Consider the following 27,502-nt stretch of genomic DNA (forward strand, 5'->3'; position numbering starts at 1 on the left):
TTTTCAATCTAGATTTTAAGATTTAACTTTATTTAAATAATTATATCCTAATTTCTGTTGACTCAAATTCTTTATGACAGTGTGAAAAATATAGCAGAAAACCCATGACATTGGAAGCGGTTAGGAGTGTGGCCCAGCTGATGGGGCCAGGGGAAGGATAGTCCTCTGGGTGCGTTGGGGGCTGCTCTCATGCCGACCCCTACCTGTGGACACCGGAATGCTGTCATGTGCTCTTCTCTGAAAGTTGCCCTGGGCTGTTGAGCTCTCAGCTGTAAGTGCTTAGGTATAATTCCTGACATAGAAATAAAGATGTATCTATTTGTTCTTACAGTCTGTACATTCATAGATTTTTCTTCTTCTGTTGAGTTGTTTTGCCTTTGAATAGTTCTTTACAAATCACTTTGAAATGCTCGCTCTGCCCCTCCCTCCCCTTCTGCACTCCTTTCCTCTCAGACCCTGTAGGCACCTTCTTGCAAATTGTGATTTTTTTTATTTTCCTGTAATGACAAGTATGTCCCTGAGTGTGTTCCTGTGGGTCCAGTAAATAGAAATGGACTCAGAATTCTCCTAAAGTTGCCTCTATATCTAAAAGTTGGCATTGATTTTTTTCCTATTGCAGTGCCAAATTATTAATATTTGAAATTGTTGGGCGTTTTGGCTGAGGTGGCTTGTGTTTTGAAGTTAGCTGATAGGTTTGGTTGACTGTCTTTTGCCAACAGTCTAGTGCATTTTTAGGTAGGAAGGTGATGGGATGTGTCTTGGTTTGGTGGTTAAAATGCTGATTAGGTCACCGGTGTCCCACACTGGAGCACCTTGGTTCAAGTTCTGCCTCTGGCTCCTGACTCCAGCTTCCTGCTGATGTAGACCCTCAGAGCAGCAGTAATGGCTCAGGTAACGGGATTCCTGCCACCTACAAGGGAGACCTGGATTGAGTCCCAGCTCCTGACTTCATCCCGGGTCCAACTGTGACCTTTATGGGCTTCGGGGGAGTGAAACAGCAGATGGGAACTCTGTCTCTCAATGTATTAATTAGAAGAAAAAAGGATAGATGGCTCATTTTCAATATTTTTGAGAAATACAGGTTAATACCTTATCTAAACACTGTTATGTAAATAGGACAATTTTTAGGTAAAATTGCTACTTTTAATTTGTTTACATTTGGTTCCTAAATGCTTTCCCTTCCTTTTGCAAGTTTTAAAAAATAAATTTAGGTTCAGAGGAACTTTTAGTAGTAATTTGGATCAACACAACTCAGATAGCCTGCCACAAATTATAGTCAAATAAGCTTTTGGGAATTCAACCAGTGAAGTGTATTCTTGTCAGCGGGAAAAATGTGTGTTTCTAAAACAGTTTTGTAAACCAAAATGACTTTGTTAACTTCAGCACCCCAGCGCCTTCATTACTCATCTGTGACTCAAAAGGACCAAAGGCATCTGAGCTTCTGGGCTAGCAAACAGGGCAGACTCCACATAGAGGGGTTACATTAACTAATGGAAAAAACAGCTCTCAACACCACGCACAGTAAACAGATTGCAAGTAGACAGAATGTGTTTGTCTCGCAAGAATCACTCCTTTTTTTTTTTTCCCCCAGAATTTATTTAGTTACTTGAAAGGCAGAGATAGAGGGAGATAGAATCTGCTGGTTTACTTCCCAAATGGTCATAACTGCTGGGGCTGGGCCAGGCCAAAGCCAGGAGCTGGGAATTTCTCCCAGGTCTTGCGGGGGTGGAGAGGGGGAGCAGTTGGGCCTTCCTCTGCTGCTTTCCCGGGCCATTAGCAGGGGGCTGGATCAGAAGTGGAGCATGCATGACACGAACTGGTGCCCATGTGAGATTCTGGCATCACAGGTGATGGTGACTTAAGCTGCTATGCCACAACACCGGCCCAGAGAATCACCTGAAACAGAAGTGATTTGTTCCCTGGAACACCATTTTTACCCCTAGACGTACTCCTCCTACCACTTTTAACTTTCAGTAAGGCGTCTACCAAGAGTGTTTTTGTATTTTTCTTTTAAATGTCAAGTTTTGGGAAATTGATAATGTACTTTTTTTTTTTAAGTGGAAGAGATAAAAATGACATTTATTTTGCTTATTTTGAATGGCAGAGAGAGACAGAGTGATCTTCCATCTGCTAGGGCTCAGCCAGGCTGAAGACATTCTGGGAACTCTGAGTGAGTGGCAGGGACCCAAGTACTTGAGCTATCACCTGCTTCTTCCTAGGGTACACATTAGCAGGAAGCTGGATTTGGGACTGGAGCCAGAAGTGTAACCCACACATGCTAAAATGGGATGCTGGTATCTCAAGCGGCATCTTAACCACCTTGCCAGATGTGCCTGCTCCTAATATGTACTTTTTGGTATTATCTTTCCTGTTTCCATTAATAGCAATCTAATTTGCCGAATCTGGAAGGTTTTTAGACTGGGAGAAATAGGAAATATCTATGAGAGATTGAATTACAAGCCAACTTCCTAGGACAGCAACCCAAGGCAGGAGGGATGAATGGGAAGATTGAGCAAGAAAGGGAAGAAAATAATTTTTGAGCATTTACTTTGAGCCAGGAAATATTTTACAAATATTTTCACTTATGTGTTGATTGATCAAACTTGTGATGAGTCTGTGGCCAGGCACAGGCTAAGTCCCTTTTCCAGATATTTTCATAACCTTCAGAAATCTCAGTGATACACATAATGACTTGAAAAGCACACATGCAAGCCAGCCATTATCTTTATTTCATTCAAAGAAGAAATGGAAGCACAGAAAGTGTAAATAATGTACCTATTTAATTACATGGTCGCAGAACTACCAAGTAGCTGAACCAAAGTTCTGAGCCAGCCAAGGCTAGCCTCTCCTTCCTGTTGGGAGCATCACGGTAGCCCTGTAAGGTGGGCAGCTGTTACCTCCTTGAGAGCTGTGGATCCCTCATCAGCCCAGCTTACTCAGACAGGATCAGCCTTAAACGTGTCTTTCCCTACCAAGTCCGCTTTGTGTCTTTTCTGTTGTTGATGGTGTCCTCCCTCCCTCTGGGCCTGAAGTCTGAGCCCTTTTCATCCCATCTGCTGCTGCCTGCTTTCAGGCCCCGTTATTCTGTACTGAGCAAAGATCTGTAATCACCAGTGCTCTAAGGAAGCAGCTGGTCACGAGCCATGCGCAGGAAACCGGACAAGTGGCCTAGAAAGGTGGTCTTGCAAGGGGACCAGCTCTCTGCTGCACGTGTCTGCTGCCAGGCAGGACCGTGAACTTGCTCTTGACAGGTCTGATTTTTCAAGACGAACCAGAAATCTGAATCTCCTTGTAAAATCTTCTGATTTCTCTTTTTAAAAAACTATTCTTTAAAAAAAATTATTTGAGAGAAAGAGAATAGACAGTGAGGGTTTCTATCTGCTGTTTCACTCCCCAGTTGCCCATAGTGGTCAGGGCTGGGCTGCAGCAAAGCCAGGAGCTGGGAACTCAGTGCAAGTCTCCCATGTGGGTGGCAGGGACTCAAGTCCTGTAGCCATCATCACTACCTCTCAGGGTCTGCATTAGTAAGAAGTTGGAATCAGGAGCCCTAGCAGATGATGAAACTCTGGTATTCTTAACCATTGCCTGTTAGGCTGAATGCCTGCCTGCCCCCTCATTCTGAATCACAGCACAAGCCAAACAAAATATGGCAGCAGCTGCTTGACTTCATATTGAGGTCTCTTACCATGATTTACTTTCCTATAATCTGTGTTCCCAGCCTTTCTCTCTCTCTCTCTCTCTCTCTCTTTTTTTTTTTTTTTTTTTTTTACAGGCAGAGTGGACAATGAGAGAGAGACAGAGAGAAAGGTCTTCCTTTGCTGTTGGTTCACCCTCCAATGGCTGCCGCGGCCGGTGCACTGCAGCCGGCGCACCACGCTGATCCAAAGCCAAGAACCAGGTGCTTCTCCTGGTCGCCCATGGGGTGCAGGGCCCAAGCACCTGGGCCATCCTCCACTGCACTCCCGGGCCACAGCAGAGAGCTAGCCTGGAAGAGGGGCAACCAGGATAGAATCCGGCGCCCCGACTGGGACTAGAACCCGGTGTGCCGGCGCCGCAAGGCGGAGGATTAGCCTGTTGAGCCATGGCGCCGGCCAATGTGCTCCCAGCCTTTCTGCCATCCTCCCTATCCTAGCATAATTGGGGCTTGTTAGGAGGGTTGACTGCATTAAAACATACAACTCTTTTCAAAAGATTTCTTGTACTTGAGAAGCACTCGGTACATGTTGTGTGTTGGCTCTTTTTCTGTTCCTTAAAAACCACTTATGTGCTGTCTGATATTTTGACATGGCAAAAAGGTATTTGATCATCTCCTGCCGTTTCAGTCATGTACTCAATCCATTCTGCACACTCAAGCATGTCTGTTTCATGCCTTAAAGCAGGGTCTCCCCCTGTGGGGTTCACTTGGGTGCTGGCTCTTTCCACAGACCCCCTCCTCACACAAAACGCAGCTCAAGCATCTCCTCTTGTTAATCCTTTACACTTCCCCTTGAAGCACTCGCTTCTCCCTACTTTGTATCCGCCTAAGATTGTGAGCTCCTTACAGGCAGAACTGTGTTTGATCAGCTTTTCTGTCTCAGTACTTGGTACAGTGCTGGCACTAGCTGATCTCAGCTTCTCACCATTCATTGGCAGTCCTGTAATGTGAGTAGTGAAAGTCAGTGCTGGGACTTGAACCCTCACCTGGAGCTGCTCTGTGTTAGGGACTCGCGTATGCAGTATTTGATCTGAGTATTTGTAGCCTAGGATACTAGGATTACAGCTAATGATGAATTTGTGAAATTTTTTACACTGTAAGGCAATACATCAGTGCTAATGATAGCCTTTCATCTGAAAGGTAGTATGTGAAAACTAAGGTGAAACTGAAGTAGACAGGCATACAGGTTAAAATTGATTAGCTTTGTGAGCTAGAAGAGCACACCTTCACCACGCCCCTGTGTGACCTCATGCCCCTATCTGGCCACACCTGAGTGTCCACCGGCCAATCAGGTTAATTAACCACTCCCCTTTGAAAGTGGGTTAAAAGCCTGGGATCTGCTGTGTCCAGCCCCTTTTCTTCCTTTCCCTGGCCTCTTGCCAGTAGGGATATGGCTGCAGCCCTGAGCCTCCAGGGTGCGTGGCCTTTGGGCCACTCATCCCCATGCTTCCTGGCTTAGATGCTCTTCCATGTGGCTGGTTCCTGGTACTCAGTATGAGCCCAGATCTACCTCTCTCTTATAGATAAAGCTCTCACTTTCCTATGCATCTTTTGCACTAAATAAAAGCTTAAAATGTATCATGCTGCCTCGTTCATTTATGCTGGTATTCAGAATTCTTCTCTGAATATTAGGCAAAAACCCACACAGGCTTATTAATATTGGGAACTTATTAATAAGCATATAGTGATATCATATGGCACCCCAAATTCCAATAACATATGTGGCACCCCAGATGGAACTTTTGGGGAACTTTAAGGGACCACCTTCCAGCATTATATTTTAGGGGGTCCAATTCCGATCTCAAAACTATTGTCAAATTGTGTGTTTGCCCAGTCGGGTAAAACAACTCTCTTTTCCTCCTTTAGAAGTTTGATCGTAAATGATTGTAGATAGCACATCTATTTATAGAAGGTCTGACTGCCAAATTCGTTATCTCCTTTCCCCAGGCTTGATAAACTCAAGAATGTTGGACTTCACATTGGTAGTGTCTCCATTAGTGAATAGGGCAGTCTGGAGAAAACACGTGAACAGGAAACTCAAGGGCACCTAGTGTTGTTTTTATCAGTCCAGGAATTCTAGACTTGCAAATTGTATCCTGTTCTCTTCCTAGCTAAATGCAGAGCTGTAATGAAAGACAAAGAACAGTGTTAAATCCATTAGAGGAGTGCTCTTACAATATAACTAGTGCCAGTCATCCAGATGCCTGTTTGTAACATTTAACCACTGTTTAGTTTTGCATAATTTAAAACGTTCTTAAACTTATGTCTATTTCGAAGGAAGGAGTTTTTTTTTCTTGTCTTTCCAAGCTAATCCATAAAAAGATTCAATTTAATCAAGACTAAGGGTGGGATTTTGGGCTTTTTTCTGAAAATATATATCTTAAGGTTTATTTCTGAAAGTTAACGTAATACCAAAGGAATCTGCAGTTTTTATCTCAAAGGAAACTATATGTAAGACCTATATAGTTTAAAATCTATTGAATTGATTGCTCACATAAATTACAGAATGCCTATTGTGTGTGCAGCACCCTACCAGGTGCTATAATGCTTTTATTACAAACACAAATAGACAGATTTTGGCCTGATTTGGTTTTTGCACAAGGCATACATACATACTTCCATATGTAACTGAAAGGGAAAGAACATTGTGATTGTGACTGTGCAGTGTCTAAAATTAGTTCTCCATTACTTGACATGCATTTCTGGATGTTAAAGGAAAATTCATGTCTTATGGTAGAAGAAATACCATCTTCCATTTACTCCTCTTTCATGAAGAATTGTGGGTTTGTAAATATTTAAATGACTAATGTGGGTTGCTGTGCAGATTGCCTTTGTTTGGAGTGGTTTTAGGCTCTGTAATGCTTTTTTGTTTCATAAAAGTTTGAAAGTTTTATGTTTGTGGTATTTCTGCTGCCCTGGCCCCTTGGTTCTGTGTGGGCCTAGGGGAATGCGCGAGCAGGAGAGCTCAGTAGAGCTCAGGAGAGCTCACTGCTTTCCAGGGTGCACATGGGCCCCAGCCCTAGTAATCAATTTTTTTTTTTTATTTCTTCAGGTTCCACCTTATTGTGATGCCATTGAACATGTAAATTGAATGGCAGCAGTTCCCTTTGTTTTGCTGCCATGCTTATCAGTCTTCTGACCCTAAGTAAGGCTTTGCATCCAGCTTGCCTATCAGGATAGAACACATTTGCCACCAGATGCAAGTGCCTGCTGCTTGTTACTTGGTTTCTTATTACTTGATCAATAAATTGCCATTCTGTCTCATATTGCTGTCTTCTGTGAAGTGGCTAGGATAAAGTAGCCTGCAGAGTTGGATTGCCTTGAGACACTGGCAGCTGAAGGCCAGCCCTTGCACCCTGGCAGCCTGAGCAAGGTTCCGCAAGGCTCCTTGGCAGCCAGCCAGCCCCTCCTGGCCACACCCTGATTCCAGCATCCATCTTCCTTATGAACCATGTAACTCCAGACTTGATGTGTCCTTTGTTCGTGTTTTCTCAAGAGTCACAAAAGGCTTTTTCCCCCCACCATCTTTGAAAGGAGTGTGTAGGCCTTGGACAACTAAAGCTGACCACTTTTTCCACTTAGATCTGGCAAGCCACCTATAGCTGCAGATGGTATTGTAGCTGCAGGTCTTGTGCACGTTTTCCAGTTCGTTAGTACCTTCCTGCTAGAATAAAGCAGGGCACTGTGAAATCCTTAGCAATTGCTCTTGGTTGGAGCTTTAAGATCCTTGCCTCCCTGCTGCCCCATGTTTGTTGGAAAAAGTAACAGGCATTCATTTACTAATTTGAATTTGAGCAGTATCTTTGAAAAAGCTTCATGTGCCTTGAAGGAGTTCCCTAGAAGGCTGCTGCCGGCTGTACACGCCTGTGGGCCTTCTGAGGATACAGAATTTGTGTTAGTGCATTAACGATGCTGTAAATGTTACAGTAAGGAAACTTGTTAAACTTTGTGTCGTCTGGCTTTCTTAAATCTCTTTGACTTCCTCCACTGTATTCCCTTCTCCTACTCCTAAGTGCAGATGAATAAACGTGATTCAGGGATGTTTGCTGTGTACCGTCCCTGTGTGTCTTTCTTTGGTTTCTTTGCAGCTGAACCTGCAGCAGAACATGAGGCAGTGCTTCTGAGATTTCCAAAAATGGTTTAGCAGTGTTGCCTTTGATATCATTTCAGTAAAAGCAGCTTAGGCCTTAAGAAAGTACTTGGTTATGATCGTGCTTGCATTTAATCTACTTTTATTGTTAAAAGTAATATTCAGTACTAAAGCATTTATTATAAAAAACCTAGATATTTAGAATAATATTTCACATTTGTGTGAGTCATTGTGTCTTTCTTGTGTATGGCCCATGTATTGTCTGAGGTGGCCTTAGACAGTCTAGGCCTGTGAGGTAGGCAGAGCAAATGTTAAAATCCTGTCTGGTAAATAATGACTTGAGTCCAGAATGTGCTAGTGATTTGAATAAGACCATCTGTAAGACCATATAATCTCAGCCCTGAAGTCGGAGTCCTGGCTCCACTGCTCACTGGCCACGTGGCTGTTCCAGGCTTCAGTACCTACTGTGGGGCTGTTGTGAGGAGGAACCCTAATGAGGCGTGGGAAGTCCCCTCTTTTAAGTCCTCAGGAGGAAATAATGAATAAAACCTCTGGGGCCAGCACTGTGGCTTTGCGGGTAAAGCCACCGCCTGCAGTGCCGGCATCCCATATGGGCGCCGGTTCGAGTCCTGGCTGCTCCAATTCCCATCCAGCTCTCTGCTGTGGCCTGGGAGGGCAGTGGAAGATGGCCCAAGTCCTTGGGCCCCTGCACCCATGTTGGGGACCCAGAAGAAGCTCCTGGCTCCTGGCTTTGGGTTGGCACAGTTCCGCTGTTGCAGCCAATTGGGGGAGTGAACCAGTGGATGAAAGACCTCTCTCTCTCTCTCTCTCTTTCTGCCTCTCTGTAACTCTGCATTTCAAATAAATAAATCTTTCAAAAAAAGTGTTTTTTTTTTTTAACTGATAAAGCAAGACTATACCTGCACTCACTGCTTGTGCTGCCCTTGTTTATCACGCTAAGGTAATTTGACTTGTAGGTAGTAAGGAGTATGAGTGATTTTAAACAAGTGACTTGAGCAGCTTCTTGTTAGGAAAAGATTCAAAGTAGTCAGCAGAGGAACAGATTTATGATGTCAAAACAGTAGATTCTGTTTCAGACATAGTGAGTTTGAGGATTAAGCAAAACGATGCATAAACCCAGCAAGACCGCAGTGGAACTGGGGATTTGCATCCTTGAATTGTTTGCTTTCAGTCTACACTTGACTTGCTTTATGTGGAAGAGCAAGAAAGGTCTTTGGGTTCCTCCATCATCCCTAGTATCTAGTCTAGTTCAGGTCTCCATCTGGGATCTCTGGCTTCTTCAGATTTGGGGGAATCCTCTTCAGCTAAGAATGCACCTTTGTGTGGCCACTCTTGGTCAAGGTCTGTTAAGATTCTCATCCAGGTAAGCGAAAGCGTCTTTGATACATGAACTGTTTTACTCTGTTTGGTCCAGATATTGCCTGTGGTCGGCAAATCTCTTAGCAAAGCCCACCTGCAGCAGCCACTAGCGTTCCTTCTGCCCCGTGTGACACAGCCACTTGCTGCTTTCCTTCCCCTGTTGTCCACAGTAGCTTCTGTAAGCCAGTGCTTCGGCTGGCCCAGAGCTTGTAAAAGTTGCCAGTTGAATGCCTTTGAGCAGATGCTGCTCCTCTTGCTCCCTGACTCCATTCATACGTTTCTTTTTCCTGCCTGATTGCTATACGCATTTGGGTTTCATTTGGAAATGAAATGTGCCTCACAACCTGGAGAGTGAATGACACCTTGTTACAGTGTTATCTAGAAGGACACAGAATTCAGAAGGAAATGGGGTTACTGTGGACACCATTGAAAGGCGTCTTCCTTAAAGCAGTTTTCCCCTTTAGCCTGATGCTTGTATGTAAATAGGATGGAACACTTCATGTTTCATAGAATTCATATAGCAGTAGCTACTTGTTACTAACCTACCTTAACTCTTAGGAGACTTAACATTTATTAGGAACATAATTATTAGTAAAATCTTGTAGATTTCATTTAGTCATCAGTTAAACAGCAGAATGGATTGAAACAGTGCAAGCCTCTGCCTGCAGCACCAGCATCCCATATGGGCACGCTTTTGATTCCCAGCTCTTATACTTGAGATCCAGTTTCCTCCTAACGTGCCTGGGAAAGCAACAGAGAATGGCCCCAGGGCTTGGGCCTCTGCATCCACCTGGGAGACCCGTAAGAAGCTCCTGGCTTCAGTCTGGCTCAGCTCCAGCTGTTGCAGTCATATAGGGAGTGAACCAGTGGATGGAAGATCTCTTTCTCTCTCTCTCCCTCTCTTTCTCTCTGTAGCTCTGCTTTTCAAATAAAACATAAATAAATCTTTAACTGTTTTTTCGCAATAGAAAGTAAATGTTTTCTGGGTTATAAGGAAAGTTTTTCTAATCTTTCTTCATATGTTGTTTCAGTTTCCATTACTATGGCAATGACGGCAGGGAACACAACCAGCTTTCCTATGAGCAACCACACCCGGGAGAGAGTGACTGTAGCCAAGCTCACATTGGAGAATTTTTACAGCAACCTAATTTTGCAGCACGAAGAGAGAGAAACCAGGTATAGTCAAGGTTCTTGCAGCTATTATGCCGTGAGTGGAATGTAACACATTTTCCATTAATCATGGTGTTTTAGTTTCTTGTACTGCTAGTCTACCTTGTTACTTGTTTTGTTTTCATTTAATACTTTTCTGGGATACCCAAAGCCTTGCATACCTGTATGCTTCTATCGCATGTCAATTGATGTCTTACACCTTTTTCAAGTACAAAATTATGATATAACATCATACTTTTCATTTAGAGGGGTGCTTTGTGAATCACCAACTGTAAGCCAAAAACATTTACAGTGTTGTATGGATGACAGGAAGAAGAGAAGAATTAAAAGCAGTGGATGACAAGTTATTTTGTCTTCAGAAAGCGTGTAACATAATAAGGGAGATGTGCATATAAAGAAGGATGAGTATCGCCAAGAGAAGATTGTTTTTGACTGAGGCAGCTGGGAAAGGTTCGGGAGCGGTAGTGGCATCCACACAGGCTTTAAAGGAGGAATATTTTTATACACGCATGAGAGGAAGAAAAAGATAAAAGAGAGGAAGGATATTAGAAATGGAAGAAATCATTTTACCATCCTGGGAGCCTTGCGTGCTTTGTTAACATAGTGGAGATCTTTAAATTTTGAGAAGAAGTAAGTGATCACAACTGTGTCTCTGGAAGAGAACTTCAAATGCAGTACAGGGGATGTGGCCAGGTTAGAAACAGGAAAGGCTGGCGATGTGATCCAGGCAAATGGAAAGGAGGCTTGAGCTAGGATTGTTTGAAAACAATAGAGAAGAATTGATAAAATATGGCAACAGGCCAAATATACAATGTGTGTGAGAGAAGTAGTTTGGGCCCTGAAATTTCATGCCTAGGCAAAGTGGTGTAGTTTAGTGAAATAGGACTAGAAAAGAAGATTGAGATTTTGAATTTAATTTTGGACAACATTTACTGTAGATTAGACACAGGTGAGGAGAGAATCAGTGAACTAGAAAATGAAATTTGAATAATTAATAAGAAGTCAACTTAGAGTGCAGGTATATCAAAGAGCGGTAAAACATGGAGAATAGTGAGTGAGCTAATGAATCTCTAACTAAGGTTCCTAAAGGAGATCAGGAATGAGAATGGAGCAGAGGTAGCACCAGCTAAGAGTTCTCCACCAGCAGAGTCAATTTAGGTAGAGGGAAACACGTGAAACAGAAATATAAGTGGTAAAGAGGTGGGTAAATCTCAAAAAAAGGAAAAATACAATGTCATATGCATGTTAAACAAATAGGTCTAAAATATTCTCCAGCAGTAGGATATAAGTCAGCAGAGAAGTGATTAGAATTAAAATGGTCTTTAAAATCTTTGCAGAAAGGTAGTAGAGATTAACTTCAGACTTTGACAAATTAAGTGTTCATGTTCTGATTTCTAGGATAACAATAGTTTGCTAACTTTTAAACTAGTAGAAGGGGGAAATTAGTTGAAAAAAAAAAAAGTTCAAAAGAAGGCAAGAGGGAAAAAAATTGGAATTCCAAAATATGAGAAACCGAAATACCCAATAGAAAGTACAAAATAAATTAGAAATAAATTTATCTGTAGTTACATTGAGTATAAATGTAATTAAGTCTCTGGAAGTGATCAGATCATCATGGGGAAACCAAAGATTATGTCTTTTCAAAAGGTAGGCACTGCATATTCATCAGAATTTTAAAGGTTGTCTTTTTCTGCTGAATGGTTAAAATAATTGTTTTGCCCTTTATTCCCAAAGGAAAATAAGAATAAAAGTATCTGATGTTATTAATGAACATCATCTTAGTTTGGTGCTGTGGGAGTCAAATTAAACAACTTCAATTTTCTAAGAGTTTTAAGTTTATCTAGTTGGATAAATGCATAAACCCAACAAAATATGGGTCAGGGCCAAATGTGAGAGCACTGTAGGAGGAATGAGGGGTCAGCTCTATGGCACAATAGGTTAATCCTCTGCCTGCGGCACCGGCATTCCATATGGGCATCAGTTCTAGTCCCTGCTGCCCCTCTTCCAATCCAGCTCTCTGCTATGCCCTGGGAAAGCAGTGGAGGATGACCCAAGTGCTTGGGCCCCTGCACCTGCAAGGAAGACCGGGAAGAACACCTGGCTCCTGGCTTCTAATCGGTGCAGCTCTGGCCGTTGTGGCCATCTGGGGAGTGAACCAATGGAAGAAGACCTTTCTCTTTGTCTCTCCCTCTCACTGTCTGTAACTCTACCTCTCAAATAAATAAATAAAATCTTAAAAAAAAAAAAAAAAGGAAAAGGTACAAGAGAAGTCGTGGATCTTCCCATTTAGATATGGTGGAAGCAGATAAAGGTTACTGGATCTCTTCTCAGAATGAGGGATGATTTCAAGCATTAACGTTTGCCAGGGTTACAGAAAGGGGTTGGTGGAGATCTGACAGCAGAGCACAGTTGAGGGTGTTTGGCCCAGTGGTTTGGATGCCCAGGTCCCATTTCAAAGTGCCTGGGATTAATTCTGGCTCCATCTCCTCTAACTTCAGCTTCTTGCTCATGCAGACCTTGGGAGACACTGATGATGGCTCAAGTAGTTGGGTCCTTGTCACCCACATTAGAGATCTGGGTTATGTTCCTGGCTACAGGCTTTGATCAGCCCAGTCCTGGCCATTGTGGGCCTTTGGGACAATAAACCAAAAGTGCTTCCCTGTGTGCCCCTCAAAAAAGAAAAAAAAAAAAAAAATTGGTGCAAAACGTTTTTTTTGAAAACCCATGCATTTTTCATAATACATGCTTTCCATGAATGGTTTGAAGACCCCTCATAAATTAATAGTCCCAGAACAGTGGTCCTTGTACTCTTTGGATTCTGTCTGCAGAGACAACTGGAAATCATTCAGCATGTAGCTTTGAGGTGCCCGGGGTGCACGATGGCAGACACAGAACTTGATGTGAGGAACTTATTCCGTTTTAGGGGCTGAGGCCTGGAGTAAACAGAAGATAAACATCAGTGTGTGAGGTGCTGAGGAAGCATGTGGGTGGGGAAGCACGTGGGTGGGGAATGTGTTGTTAGGTGATCCTCATCATGGTTCAGGAAAGAGCTTATCTTTGGGCATATTGTCATGAATGGCAAATTCCAGAAAGTGTGTGTGAGGGTTTCAGTCTTGATCCCTTACACCCACTTGAGTTAATCCTGAAAAACTGATCTCATTCTGACACACTACAAAACTAGTTAGAAAGCGTTCTCCCAGGTTCGTTTTTAGGAAAACATAATACAATGGAAACAAAATACTGTTCACTTGGGAATGAATTGCTAAATGCCTTCCAAAACTATCTCTTTAGTTACTGGTTACTTTTTCCCCATTCCCCACTAAATACACAGTTTAACTGACTTCAAGGCATTATTTAAAAAAAAATGAATAATTGAAAGGCAGATGTTCTTCTGGTAGTTAGTGGGTTTATTTTATATATATATATATATATATATATATATATATATGTACATGCCATTCTAATTTTCAAAGAATTTTAATAGAATAAAATATGCCCAGCTGCGCTGAATGTCTTTCCTTGAAAATTGAGCTTATAGTTTAAATAAGGAACTTACCCACCTCAGTTAGCTAAAGAGTGTTAGGACCAGGATTCAAATACAGGAATATCTACCTTAAAAATTTATGCTTTTATGGTTGGGTCTCTACCACCACATGGGAGACCTGGATTGAGTTTCTGGCTCCTGGCTTCATCCTGGTCCAGCCCTAGCTATTGCTTGCATTTGGGGAGTTAATCCACAGATGAGAGATTTCTTTCTCTTTTTCTCTTACCTCTTTGTTTTGCAAACAAATGAAATACACATTTTTAAAAATTAAAAATGTATACTTTCAACATCATTACCTTTTAATATTTCTAATATAAACACTGAGAAGTACTAATGATTTGGGTAGATCGAACTTTAGATAACACTTTCATATATTTGAATATTAATTTTTAAAGGGATTTATTTATTTGAAAGGCAGAATAGCAGCAGCAGCAAAAAGGGGAGGTCGAGAGAGAGAGATCTTCCATCTGGTTTCACCCCCCAAATGACCACAAACAGGCAGTTCTGGGTCACGCTGGAGCCAGGAGCCAAGATCTCAATCCTAATTTCACACTTGGGTGGTAGGGACCCAGGTATGTGGAACATCTTTTGTTGCCCTCCCAGGCACATTAGCAGAAACTGGATTAGAAACAGAGGAGCCAGGACTCAAACCGGCACTCCCATATGGGATGCCCAGCGGCTTAACCCCTTATACCACAACACTGGTCCTAGAATATTAATCACGGTTGTCAACAATTCATTTAGGCGTGAGAGTGAAGCAAACCTTTATAGTAAGTTACTCATTTGGCCAGTACGAGAAAACTAAACCTACCTTTTCACTTTGAGAAAGAAAACTAGTCTTTGTTTATTTTGATCCAACTTGAAACTTTTTTTTTTAGCATTGAAAACTGAAGTAGTTTGAATAAATAATATATTTTTTAAATAAGTACAGTTAAGAACGTATTTAAATTTTTAATTTTTTTCTTTTGAAAAGGCAGAAGAAATTAGAAGTGGCCATGGAAGAAGAAGGACTAGCAGATGAAGAGGTAAAGCAGTAACCTGTACTTCCTGTACCAGAGTAACCCTAGTGAGTTTTTCATTTGTTAGTATCGGATGCTCTTAGAGCAGATGTTTGTTGTTCGGCCCAATGGTAGGTCCTGGATCTACGGAACTCTAGGCGTGTGGGACAGGAAAATCAGGCTTCCAGAGGAATCAGTCATCTGCTAATTTTTAAACTTTTTTTTTCTCATTTTTTAAAAAATATTTATTATTTGAAAGAATTATAGAGAGGCAAAGGCAGAGAGAGAGAGAGAGAGAGGTCTTCCATCTGCTGGTTCACTCCCTAAATGGCTGCAACGGCTGGAGCTGGGCCAATCCAAAGCCAGGAGCCAGGAGCTTCTTCTGGGTCTCCCATGTTAGGTTCAGCAGCCCAAGGACTTGGGTCATCTTCCAGTGCTTTCCCTGGCCATAGCAGAGTTGGATGGGAAGTGGAGCAGCCGGGACTAGAACTGGGGCCCATATGGGTTGCCAGCAATGCAGGCAGCAGCTTTACCTGCTATACCACAGCGCCGGCCCACCCTCTCACATTTTTTAAAAGCCATCTCCTTCTCTAACCCATTGCTACACCCTAATTTCAACCACTGCGTATTTCATCTGAAGAATACCTGCTCCCAAGTGGCCTCTCTCCTTCCCGCCTCTAGTTTTTCTGTGCACTGCGGCCCAGGTGGATTTGATCACGTCACTCCTCCACTTAGTACCCTTCACGGTGCTGTCAGGACAAGGGTGAGCTCCTTACCTGCTGAGCTGCGAGACCGTCTGCCAGTCGGCCTCTGCCTGTCTCTCTCCAGCCTCTCATTTCTGTCACCAGTCCCTCCGCGTCAACCAATATTGAGTGATGCTCATTTCTCCTCTCTTGCCTATGGACCTTTGCAAGCGTGACTTCTGCTGCTTGGAGCTCGTCTTTTTCCTACCCAACACCCAGTGTTCCTTGTGCGAGGCGTCCGTTCCGCTGGGAGGTCTTCCCTAATGTCTCGGCGTGTGGCGTCGGCGTTCTGTCATGACTGTTGCCACTTCTGTGCTGGCTTTCAAACACCGTCTCCCCGGAGACTAGAAACTTCATACCATCTTGTTCAGCTCAGCATCCAGAGCGGGGGCCGACACTGAGGTGGAGCGGGTGGAGACTCATCTGTGGTGCCGTTGTCCCATATGGCCGCTGGTTCATAGCCCGGCTGCTCCACTTCCGATCCAGCTCCCTGCTAGTGCCTGGGAAAGCAGCAGAGCATGGCCCAAGTGTTGGACACCTGCATCCACGTGGGAGACCTGGATGGAACTCCCGACTCCTGGCTTCGGCCATGCCCAGCCCTGGCTGTTGCAGCCTTTTGGGGAGTGGATGGAAGATCTGTCTTCATCTCTCCCCCTTTCTCTGACTTTCAAAATAAATAAATCTTTAAAAACAGAAAGTCTCCAGAGCTGGCATAGAGTACATATTGGTGAATAAATGAACAGAATGTCACCCTCAAGGAGTTTACATCTTAGAAGAGATCATGGGTGTGCATGTGCATGAATGTGCAAAGATGTGTGCTTGTGTTGGAATGCAAACTTTGAAAATAAAGGTTTTTTCCCCTTTAATTCTGGGGGGGGGGGGGGGCAGGTCACAAAAGGTTGCTTAGAAGAGTTAACAGTTGATTTTAATCTTTTTTTTTAGAGGTTAATTATTTAAAACTCAGAGTTACACAGAGAGAGGGAGACAGAGAGAGATGGATCTTCCATCTGCCGATTCACTCCCCAGGTGGCTGCAACAGCCAGTGCTGGGCCAGGCTGAAGCCAGGAGCCAGGAGCTTCTTCCAGGTCTCCCACTTGGATGGCAGGGTCTCAAGCGCTTGGAAGAGCCTCTTCTGCCTTTCCCAGGCCACTAGCAGGAAGTTGGGTTGGAAGTAGAGCAACCAGGACTCAACTGGTGCCCATATGGGATGCCGGAGTTGCAGGCGACAACTTTAGCTGCTGTGCCACAATGCCGGCACCGTGAATCTTAAAGAATATGTCAAATTGATATTATAGATAAGAGGTATATATTATGGAAGGTACAATGAAGAGAGTTGCAAGGTAAGTTGATAACACACAATGGAAATCTAGGCTTGGAATAGTTAGCTAAGATATACTGTATTTTCTAAGCAGTAAGGAATCACAACATAGATTGATTAATGGTTTTCAGTGATCAGAAAAGAGTTTCCAAATTTAGTTTTTAAAAAAGAGATCTATTGGCAGGCTCCATGGCTTAACAGGCTAATCCTCCACCTTGCGGTGCCGGCACACCGGGTTCTAGGCCCGGTTGGGGCGCCAGATTCTATCCCGGTTGCCCCTCTTCCAGGCCAGCTCTCTGCTATGGCCCGGGAAGGAAGTGGAGGATGGCCCAAGTGCTTGGGCCCTACACCCGCGTGGGAGACCAGGAGAAGCACCTGGCTCCTGGCTTCGGATCAGCGCGATGCGCCGGCCGCAGCGGCCATTGGAGGGTGAACCAACGGCAAAAAGGAAGACCTTTCTCTCTGTCTCTCTCTCACTATCCACTCTGCCTGTCAAAAAACAAAAAAAGAGAGAGATCTATTTATTTATTTACTTGAAAAGCAGAGTTAGATCTTCCATCCTCTGGTTCACTCCCCAAATGGCTGCCACAGTCAGAGCTAGGCCAAGCCAAAGCCACAAGCCTGGAGCTCCATCCAGGTCTCCCACATGGGAGAAGGGACCCAAGCACTCCTTACACCAACAGCTTGAGCAGGGCGTTGGATCAGAAGTGGAGCAGCCAGGACTGTATCCGGCACTCATATGAGATGCTGGTGTCACAGGTAGCAGCTGAACCCGCTGCGCCATGATGCCAGCCCCAGGGTTTCCATACTTAAAGTATACATTGCCAAGTGATGATGTAAAATTGAATTGTTACCTGATCTTTGCTGCACCTGTACCTGTATCTTTATAGTTGCAGTATTTACATCAAACAGCAAAATATTTTGTAATTTATACCAAAGGTGATTATTTTGATAATCTGTTGATTTAATCTGGAAAATATTTTTACATTTAAGATTATTCATCATTCACATAAAATTACTGTAAGAAATATTTTGAAAACTGGTTTGAATTTTATTCTTTAAATTTTATTGAGAGGGGCCAGTGCTGTGGCGCACTAGGTTAACGCCCTGGCTTGCAGCACTGGCATCCAATATGGATGCTGGTTCTAGTACCACCTATTCCTCTTCCGATCCAGCTCTCTGCTATGGCCTGGGATAGTGGTGGAGGATGGCCCAAGTCTTTGGGCTCCTGTACCCATGTGGGAGACCCAGACAGGGCTCCTAGCTCCTGGCTTCAGATCGTTGCAGCTCCGGTGATTGTGGCCATCCGGGGAGTGAACCAGCAGATGAAGACCTCTCTCTCTGTCTCTCCCTCTCACTGTAACTCTGTCTTTCAAATAAAAAAAAAAAAAATCATTGAAAAAGGTAATGATGTAAATCTGTCTTCCAGTCTATAGAGAAAAACTAAGACATACCTTCATTCTTCATTAGTACTCTAAGTTTCTTATGATTAAGAACTGTAAAATTGTAGTTGTTTTTATGTGCGTTGTGCATGGTTTTAGGGACTTAGAGATCTGCATGCGAAGTCTCGGGAGAGATTACAGACACAGATGCCCGAGGGCCAGGCAGGGCACATCAGCAGGAGCACACAGCTGCCACATTTCCAGACGGCTTTCCAGGACAGGCCCTTGCCTCAGACACACCTGCGTGACATATTCAGTTCATAAGAAAGCAATGGGTTCTCTTTTTCCTCTTTATAAAACATTGGCTCCTCACGGTTTATCTCTTGGTAGAGACGTAGTATTTTCCATTCCAGCACAATTAAACATGTCACCTGGTGACTGGCAAACGATAAAGTGTTTTAAAAACAGCCTCAGTCCACATCACATTTGTAAATTGCCATCTTCCCGTTTGCAACCTCTGGTGTGCACCAGCAGGCGGCGCTGTTTTGCTTCGTTCTCCTAGATGACTAGGAGAGACCCTGAGACGCTGCTGCTCCTATAAACATCCTCCGCCGCTAACTTTCTGTGCAGCTTCAGAAGTACCCATTTGTAAAGGGAATGCAGGAAGGGAGAAAACAACATTCAGTTTCACGAAAATCCGGCAGGCGGCAGGTGCCATGTGCAGCTGGGCAGGTGGCCGGCAGCCCCGGGAGCGGTGCAGGAAGAAGGCGGGTAGGTGCACTGGGACGACAGCTTTCAAGCAGAAGCAAAAAGAGGAGGCCACCGGCACAAAGGGAGCCGCTCCTTGTGCCTCGGGAGGTGTTGGCCTGGGCCGCACTGACCCTCCTCAAACCTGGATTCCCTGCTGCCTGCCGTGAGCTTGATGGCGCGTGGTCTTGGGAGCCTGGTTTGCAGGAAACACGGAATACGGTTGACTCTGGAGGACAGCTGAAACAGGCACGTTCAGGCTGCACGCAGAGCCGTGGACGGTGAAGCCCCTCCGGACGGACGGATCGTCCTGGGTGAGGGCGGGGTGTGACCTCGGGAGAGCGCTCCTTTTCCTGTAGGCTAGGAGGGCAGCTTCATCCACACAGGTTGTAAGCGGACGTCAGCGGTTTTTTGCTGTTTTTCCCCCATGTACTTGCTTCAGCTCCCTCTGAACTCTAACACTGATTTTAAGATTGAGATCCTTTAATAGTTTTTTTTTTTTAGGTAACATAGCCATGTTAAAGGTGATTTTTGTTTTTGTGAAATTTTGTGTTCCATTTACTGTGACTCCTCCCCCTCCCTTAAAAAAAGATGTATTTATATATTTATTTTTCTTAAAGACTGAGTGATGCAGAGAGAGACAGGTCACCTGCTAGGTCGGCAGCGCGGAGTAGCCGGGACTCCAGCCAGGCACTCCCCTGTGCAGCATGGAGTCCCAGCAGCCACACCACAACTCCCACCCTGGTTCTGCCTTTTTGCTATTAATTGGCTGTGCCCCAGACCACATAAACTTTGCTTACTTGTGGTGTTACACAGCCTATCAGGTATTTAATGAACATTTCTTGTCTCTGGCTGCCTGTTTCCCATGCCTGTGGATTTTTAAACACAATTGATGAAACTGTAATGAGATTATCTTTTCCATTCAGATTAGACAAGTTTCTGTAACTACCCCCAACTGTACTCAGCTTTGTAAGCCATAAAGGAGAGGTTCAGAATATCTTTCCAAATTCTTGTATTTGTTCATTTATGTAATTAGAAAAAATTAAATCTTCTGTTACATGGGCATGATACTGTAGTGCCACCGAGTGGCCTTAAAAAGGAACTACAGTTTTAAAATTGAAAACAAGCTACTTGGGGGGCTTTTACAAGTAATTCTATTTCCTAAAATTCTTCATAAGATAATTTTGAGCTCCTACTGTGCACAAAAGGCATTTGGCATTGCATTAATATCAAAAGAAGCCATGAACAGTCTTCATTGATCCTATAAGATCTGTGGTTGTTTTTGTCATTAAGTGTAATTTTAAACTGTTGTTAAAAAGAGAAGAACTGGAGGACAAAGTTACTGTGTGTAGGTTAAGCTGCTGCCTGCAACACCGGCATCCCAGCTGGGCACCAGTTCGTGTCCCAGCTGCCTGCTGGGGCCTGGGAAAGCAACAGAAGATGGCCCAAGTGCTTGGGCCCCTTAACCCACATGGGAGACCCAGAAGAAGCTCCTGGCCCAGCCCTGGCTATTGTGGCCATTTAGAGAGTGAACCAGTGGATGAAAGATAGTGTCTGTCTGTCTCTCTCCGTATCTCTCTCTCTTTTTATAATTCTACCTTTTAAATAAATAAATAGATCTTTTAAAAAAGGGAAAAATTTTAAACTGACATCTGAAAGGGAAAAATAACCCTAAATCTATGATTAGGGACATTTATTTTTTAAACTAACATATAGACACTGTATCTGGATAGCTCTTAGATAAATAGAGAAATAACTGTCACATCATTTATTATAGTTAATTTCCTTTACTGCTGGCTCTTTGCCAACAAATACCCTTGCAGTATTGCCTACTTAAATTTTCAGTAGTACTACTGTATTTTATAATGCGTATGGGCTGTGAAAATGGATATTTGTCAGAAATTTTTAAGAAGAGATTAGTTTGAGGGGCAGGCATTGTAGCACAGTAGGTTAAGCTGCTGCTTAGAAAGCTGGCATCCCCTGTCCGTGCTGGTTCCAGTCCTGGCTGCTCCATTTCTGATCCAGCTCCCTGCTAATGCACCTGGGAAAGCAGCAGAAGCTGGCCTAACTCCTTAGGCCCCTGCCACCCACATAGGAGATCCAGATGGAGTTCCAGGCTCCTGGCCTCCGCCTGGCCCAGCCCTGGTTGTTGGAGCCATCTGGGGAGTCAACCAGTGGATAAGATTTATCTCTCTCTCAATCTCTTTCTCCCTGTGTTGCTTTTTGTTTCAAATAAATAAAAATGTTTTTTAAGAAAAATTATTTAAGAGACAGTGCACTTTCATTCCCTGACTCACTCCCCAAATGCCTGGGGTAGCCAGAGCTGGGCTCTGCGTAAGTCAGGAGCTGGGAACGCAGCCCAGGTTGGTGGGTAGCAGCGACTCAGTCACTTGACCCAGCACTGCCGCCTCTCGGGTCTGCATTAGAAGGAAGCCAGAGTCAGGAGCAGAGCCGGGTGTGCACCCAGGCTCTCCCATGTGGGACGGCGCTATCCTAACCACTGGGCTCAGTTCCTGTGCTAGAAAGCTTTTTAATTTGTGACTTGCCTTTTATTAATAATGTAATTTCTCTTGTTGATATGCCCGAGTGTATAATGGAAGATAAAATTTGAAGATATAATTTCTTAATTTCATCCTCAAAGATTTACAGTGTTAGAAGTATCAGGGTTCCATTGCATTGACAGAGTCTGTCATAGTTTACCCAATGTTTTAAAAATGGACAGAGGTGGGAAGGGACCATGCAGTGGCTGTGCCTTGAGCTGCGTGTAAGGCTGTGTTTCCTGTCTGTTACAGGAACCATATCTGCTTGGCTCCTTCTCAGCTGAACCAGCGAAAGCTTAAAAAGGTCCAGCTAGAGAGGAATAGGGCTTCGTTTCTCCCTGGTTTTTATTTCCTATTGTGTCACTTCTGTTACTGTGAATTTTATTTGCTGAGGGGGGAAAATAAGGTCTAGAAGGATTAAATAAATGCCTGCTCCAAATGTAACCTTGAGTTTTTGTTACATTGCTTTATTATTGCTAGTTATTTTTTGTGATCTTGGTAGAAGCAATTATGAAATTACTGGCTTGGATAGTTTATTAGTAGAGTAAAAATGAACTTGAGAATCCTATTAGCTTTTCTTAAAGTTTAATTTTTATTTATGAATTAAGTTAGCATGTAGATGAAAAAATACATTTTATATATGTGTATACATATACACATACAGGTGTGTGTGTGTGTGTGTATGACTACCTAAGATGAAATATTCAATAGAATATATCCCAAAGTAAGGATTTTATCAGTTTTTTCTACTACAAAAGTTTTCTTAGTCTTTGGCTCCTGAGTCTAACATACTGTTGATGCAGATTCTGGGAGGCAGCAGTGATGGCTCAAGTCTTTGGGTTTCTGCCACCCATGTGGGACACTGGGTTGAGTTTCTGGGTTCACCTTTAGCCTCTGTCAGCAGGGAGTGATGGGAGTGAACTGGTAGTTTTCTCTTTCTCAAATATTGGAATAATATTTAACTATTAAATATTTAATTACTTAATAACAAAGTAATTACAGATTAATAAAATTAGAAAACATTGCTTTGAAAAGTTTTCTTCAGATTGTTTTATTTTTATTTCAAAAATGCTTGCCTTTAGAAAATGAAATATAGCATTTAAATAAAATAACATTTAAATAAAATTTAAATAAAAATTTAAATAAAATAAATAAAAATTTAAATAAAATATAACATTTAATAATAATAACACCTTGTCCTACTTCATGTGCATCACTTTTCTATACTATAAGCTTTTTTGAAACAACCTGATTACAAAATCATCCTTTTCAACTGTCCTCATTTTTTATCATAGAAAAAGTTACGCCGATCACAACATGCTCGCAAAGAGACAGAGTTCCTGCGGCTCAAGAGGACCCGGCTTGGCCTGGATGACTTCGAGTCTCTGAAAGTGATAGGAAGAGGAGCTTTTGGAGAGGTGTGTTTCTTCTTGGTACCACTGCTGCTGATGGTGTGTCTCAGGATAGTTGGAGCAGTTTCTGGGGCTGGCGTTTAGCCCAGTGGTTGAAGTGCTGGTAGAGATGCCCATGTCCCATACGGAGTTTCTGGGTTGGAGTCCTGGCTCTGGCTGCTGACTCCAGCCTCCTGCCAATGCAGATCCTGGGAGGAAGCAGATGATGGCTTGTGTAACTGGGTCCCTGTCACCCACTTGGAAGACCTAGATTGAGTTCCAGGCCCCTGGCTTCACCCTGGCCCAGCTGCACCTCGTGGGCATTTGGAGAGTGAACCAGCAGATGAGGGCTGGCTTACTCTGTCCTCCTGTGTCTGTCTGTCCCTTTGCCTCTCAAATTAAAATATGTACATTTATTTGCTTATATCCACTTTTCTATATATAATCAGTTATTTTATTTCTTTTTAAAAAGTATGTATACATCGCTACTTTCTTTCCCCTTGACTTAAATAGCAGTGATTGTTTAACATTGATAATCAGTTATTTTATATTCCAGGTACGACTGGTCCAGAAGAAAGACACAGGCCATATCTACGCAATGAAGATACTGAGAAAGGCGGATATGCTTGAAAAAGAGCAGGTGTGGGCTCCTTAGCACATGGCGTGCAGTGGAACGTCCTCTGACCAGGTGTTAGAGCAGGTGTTTAGATGGGAAGTTTTAAAAAGCAGTAACCTCCTCTTATATGACCTGTTAATATTTTGATAGCTTGTTTTAGTATTCCTCAGTTCTTATATTTAAAATTTCTTCCAAATTTATAGCCTTGTATTGGTCTGCTCAGGCTGCCACATCAGAATCCCACAGGCTGGGTAGCGTAAACAGCAGAAACATACTTTCTCCGAGTCCTAGAGGTGTGAGATGGCTGCCTCTGCTGTGTGCTCACGTGGGAAGTCCTTAGGGCCTCCTCTTGCAAGGACACGACCCCCAGCCCTGTGAACCCACTGAACCATTTACTTTCCTGGGGGCCTCCTCTCCACATAGAGCCACACCGCAGGGCTGGGGCTTCACCAGATGAGCACTGGGGAGACACAGGTATTCAGTCCATAATAAAAGACCCCCTTTTCTGAGTCCTGTGAAAATAAGGAACAGTTCTTAGCACACCTGGTCCCTGTCACCTGTCAAAGAAGCAAAACTGTTCTGAGAATTCGCCGATTCTTCACACCTACACAAATCTGTGACTACTTTTCCTGTATTCTTGGGCTCTTTCCCTGTTTCCTCTGGCTTCATGCCTGCATTTGAAAGCACCCCTCGTGTGTTTGCTGTGATCCCCTGTGGTTCCCGTGTGAGAGGACACTGTAGTGTGTGCACTGAGCGCCTGCTCTAGTGGAGTACTAGGCTGTCGGGGGTGGCCTGCCTCTGCTCCTATGCCTTGTCCTAGTCCCCCTGCAGCACGTGGCACTGGCTGTTACTGGACTGTGACCACCGGGATTTTTACTGCCCCCATTAACTTTGTTACTTCAGTAATTCAGCAAGCATGCATTGGGATGCCTGTGGTGTACCGAGTGTTGTAGGTTCTGGGATACAGTGGTTACCAAAACAGATCTGGTCCTGCTGTCATGTGATGGTAGAGAAAAGAGACAGCCATTTGCAGGTTGTCATGATTGATAAGCAATGTGCAGAATGTTGTTTAAAAGGACAAGGTGATCTACTTGAGCTGGGTTTAGGAGGAAGAATTAGATCTGGGAGGAAATAATTAATGAGAATGGGTTATGAGGAAGAATGACATGGGAAGCTCTGGCAGAACAGAGGCCTGGGTGCCAAAGACAGAGCCCCGAGGCGAGAACAATCTTGGCCTTCTCCGAGAGGAGAAAGAAACCTTCGGGGCTGGCAGAGTGAAGGGAGGAACGACCGGAGGGTAGCAGGAGAGGCAGGTGGGCCAGCACACGTGACCAAGAAAGAGCAGCTTCTCGTTATCGTAGAGGGGAAAAAAAGAACGCAGTGTCGTGGAAGCCACGCGGAGAGGCCGGAGCAGGCAGCGGTCCGCTGCGGCCAGTGCTCCCAAGACAGAGCAAGAAGGGCACCGTGCGCCGATGTTGAGTGACTTGCCAAGGGGCGCTGCAGTGGATTGGAAGGCAGAAGTCTCGTCGCAGTGGTAGAGGGCAGAGTAGAAGCCACAAAAGGAGAAAGTGAGTAGAAGTGGAGAAAGAGTAGAGGCAGAGGAAGCGAGAATGGATAAATGCTTCGTGTGAAGCAGGACAGGGAGTCGACTGACACAGGAAAATGTAATCAAAAGGAGGTGGGTTTTGTTTTTTGCTTTTTGGTTTTTTTTCCTCTTAAGACAAGAACTGACTCAGTGCTGCTCTTGTGGTAGCAGATGACTGCGTGTCCTCTGTGGAAACTGGATTTCCACACACAGAAGCATGAAGCAAGACCCCTAGCTTACACCTTACACAAAAATCCACTCAACATGGATTAGAGATCCAAATCTATGACCCGACACCATCAATTTACTAGAGAACATTGGAGAAACCCTGCAAGATATAGGCACCGGCAAAGACTTCTTGGAAAAGACCCTAGAGGCACAGGCAGTCAAAGCCAGAATTAACAATTGGGATTACATCAAATGGAGAAGTTTCTGTACTGCAAAAGAAACAGTCAGGAAAGTGAAGAGGCAACAGACAGAATGGGAAAAAATATTTGCAAACTATGCAACAGATAAAGGGTTAATAACCAGAATCTACAAAGACATCAAGAAACTCCACAACATCAAAACAAACAACCCACTTAAGAGATGGGCCAAGGACCTCAATAGACATTTTTCAAAAGAGGAAATCCAAATGGCCAACAGACACATGTTCATGATCACTAGCCATCAGGGAAATGCAAATCAAAACCACAATGAGGTTTCACCCCACTCCGGTAAGAATGGCTCACATACAGAAATGAACTAACAACAGATGCTGGCAAGGTTGTGGGGGAAAAAGGCTCACTAACCCACTGTTGGTGGGAATGCAAACTGGTAAAGCCACTGTGGAAATCAGTCTGGAGATTCCTCAGAAACCTGAATATAACCCTACCACACGACCCAGCCATCCCACTCCTTGGAATTTACCCAAAGGAAATTAAATTGGCAAATAAAAAAGCTGTCTGCACCTTAATGTTTATTGCAGTTCAGTTCACAATAGCCAAGGCATGGAATCAACCTAAATGCCTGTCAACAGAAGACTGGATAAAGAAATTATGGGATATGTACTCTATAAAATACTATACAACAGTAAAAAAAAAAAAAAAAATGAAATCTGGTCATTTGCATCAAAATGGAGGAATCTGGAAAACATCATGCTGAGTGAAATAAGCCAGTCCCAAAGGGACAAATAGCATCTTTTCTCCCTGATCAGTGACAACTAACTGAGTGCCTAAAAGGAAACCTGTAGAAGTGAAACTGACACTATGAGAAGCAGTGACTTGATCAGCCCTTGTCCTGACTGTCGAGGAACAGCTTACTATTTTATTCTTTTTAGTATTTTCTTTTTCTACTTAATACCATTAGTTGAACTCTTTACTTAACAGAATTATTCTTAGGGGTTTAAACCCAACTGAAAATTGATCCCTGTTAAAAATAAGAGTGGGAATAAGAGAGGGAGGAGATGTACAGTTCAGCACACACTCCCTTGGACTTAACCCTAAGGGTGAAGCTAAAAACTTGCCATGGGAATCCAAATCCCATTAAGTTGGCAGAGGTCAATGCTACCTTACTTATTAAAGTGATCAGTTTAAGTTCATAACTGATCATAAAGATAGGATTAAATGTCAAAGGGATCACATAAATAAGACTAGTGTCTGCTAATAATAATTGATAGAATTAAAAAGGAGAGAACAATCCAACATGGGAAGCAGGATATACAGCAGACTCACAGAGTGGCAGATGCCCTAAACAGCACTCTGGCCTCAGAATCAGCCTGTAAGGCATTTGGATCTGCCTGAAAAGCCCATGAGAGCATTTCAGGCATGGAAAGCCAAGACACTGTGGCAAAAAATAACCTACATGAAGGATCTATGTGAGATACCAGTGGAAAGAACGGGCCATCAAAGAAGGAGGTACTTTTCTCTTAAGGGAGGAGAGAACTTCTACTTTGCACATGGCCTTGTCTAAATATCAACAGTTTGTGGACTCTTAAGGCTTCCATAGCCTTGGCAGCTCATGACAAGAGCCTCGGGTGATTACTGACGTCAAAAATTAGAGTGTCAATTGTTAAATCAACAACAGGAGTCACTGTGCACTTTCTCCCCATGTAGAACCTCTGTCCTTAATATGTTGTACTATAAGAATTAAAGGTAAATCCAATCTTTATGCAGTACTTTATGCTTTGTGTGTCTGTGTGGGTGCAAACTGTTGAAATCTTTACTTAGTATAGAGTTGATCTATATATAAATATAATTTAAAATGAATCTTAATGAAGAATGAGTTAAGAGAGGGAGTAGGAGATGAGATGGTGAAAAAAAAAAT

At 43.4% G+C, this 27,502-nt stretch overlaps 1 protein-coding gene across 5 annotated transcripts in view; it reads left to right on the forward strand.

The window, feature by feature from the left end:
* The window catches only part of STK38L (serine/threonine kinase 38 like), a 124,909-nt gene that overhangs the window by 82,976 nt on the left and 14,431 nt on the right, over positions 1–27,502 (forward strand). For all 5 annotated transcript variants that reach the window (XM_062194977.1, XM_062194978.1, XM_062194979.1 and 2 more), the window contains exons 2-5: positions 10,196–10,340; positions 14,852–14,903; positions 22,902–23,024; positions 23,554–23,637. In XM_062194977.1, coding sequence (XP_062050961.1) covers positions 10,207–10,340; positions 14,852–14,903; positions 22,902–23,024; positions 23,554–23,637 — 393 coding nt within the window. In that variant the 5' untranslated portion in view covers positions 10,196–10,206. The remainder of the gene's footprint in view (positions 1–10,195; positions 10,341–14,851; positions 14,904–22,901; positions 23,025–23,553; positions 23,638–27,502) is intronic.

Source organism: Lepus europaeus, chromosome 6 (assembly GCF_033115175.1).
Source record: "Lepus europaeus isolate LE1 chromosome 6, mLepTim1.pri, whole genome shotgun sequence".
NCBI classification, from domain to species: domain Eukaryota; kingdom Metazoa; phylum Chordata; class Mammalia; order Lagomorpha; family Leporidae; genus Lepus; species Lepus europaeus.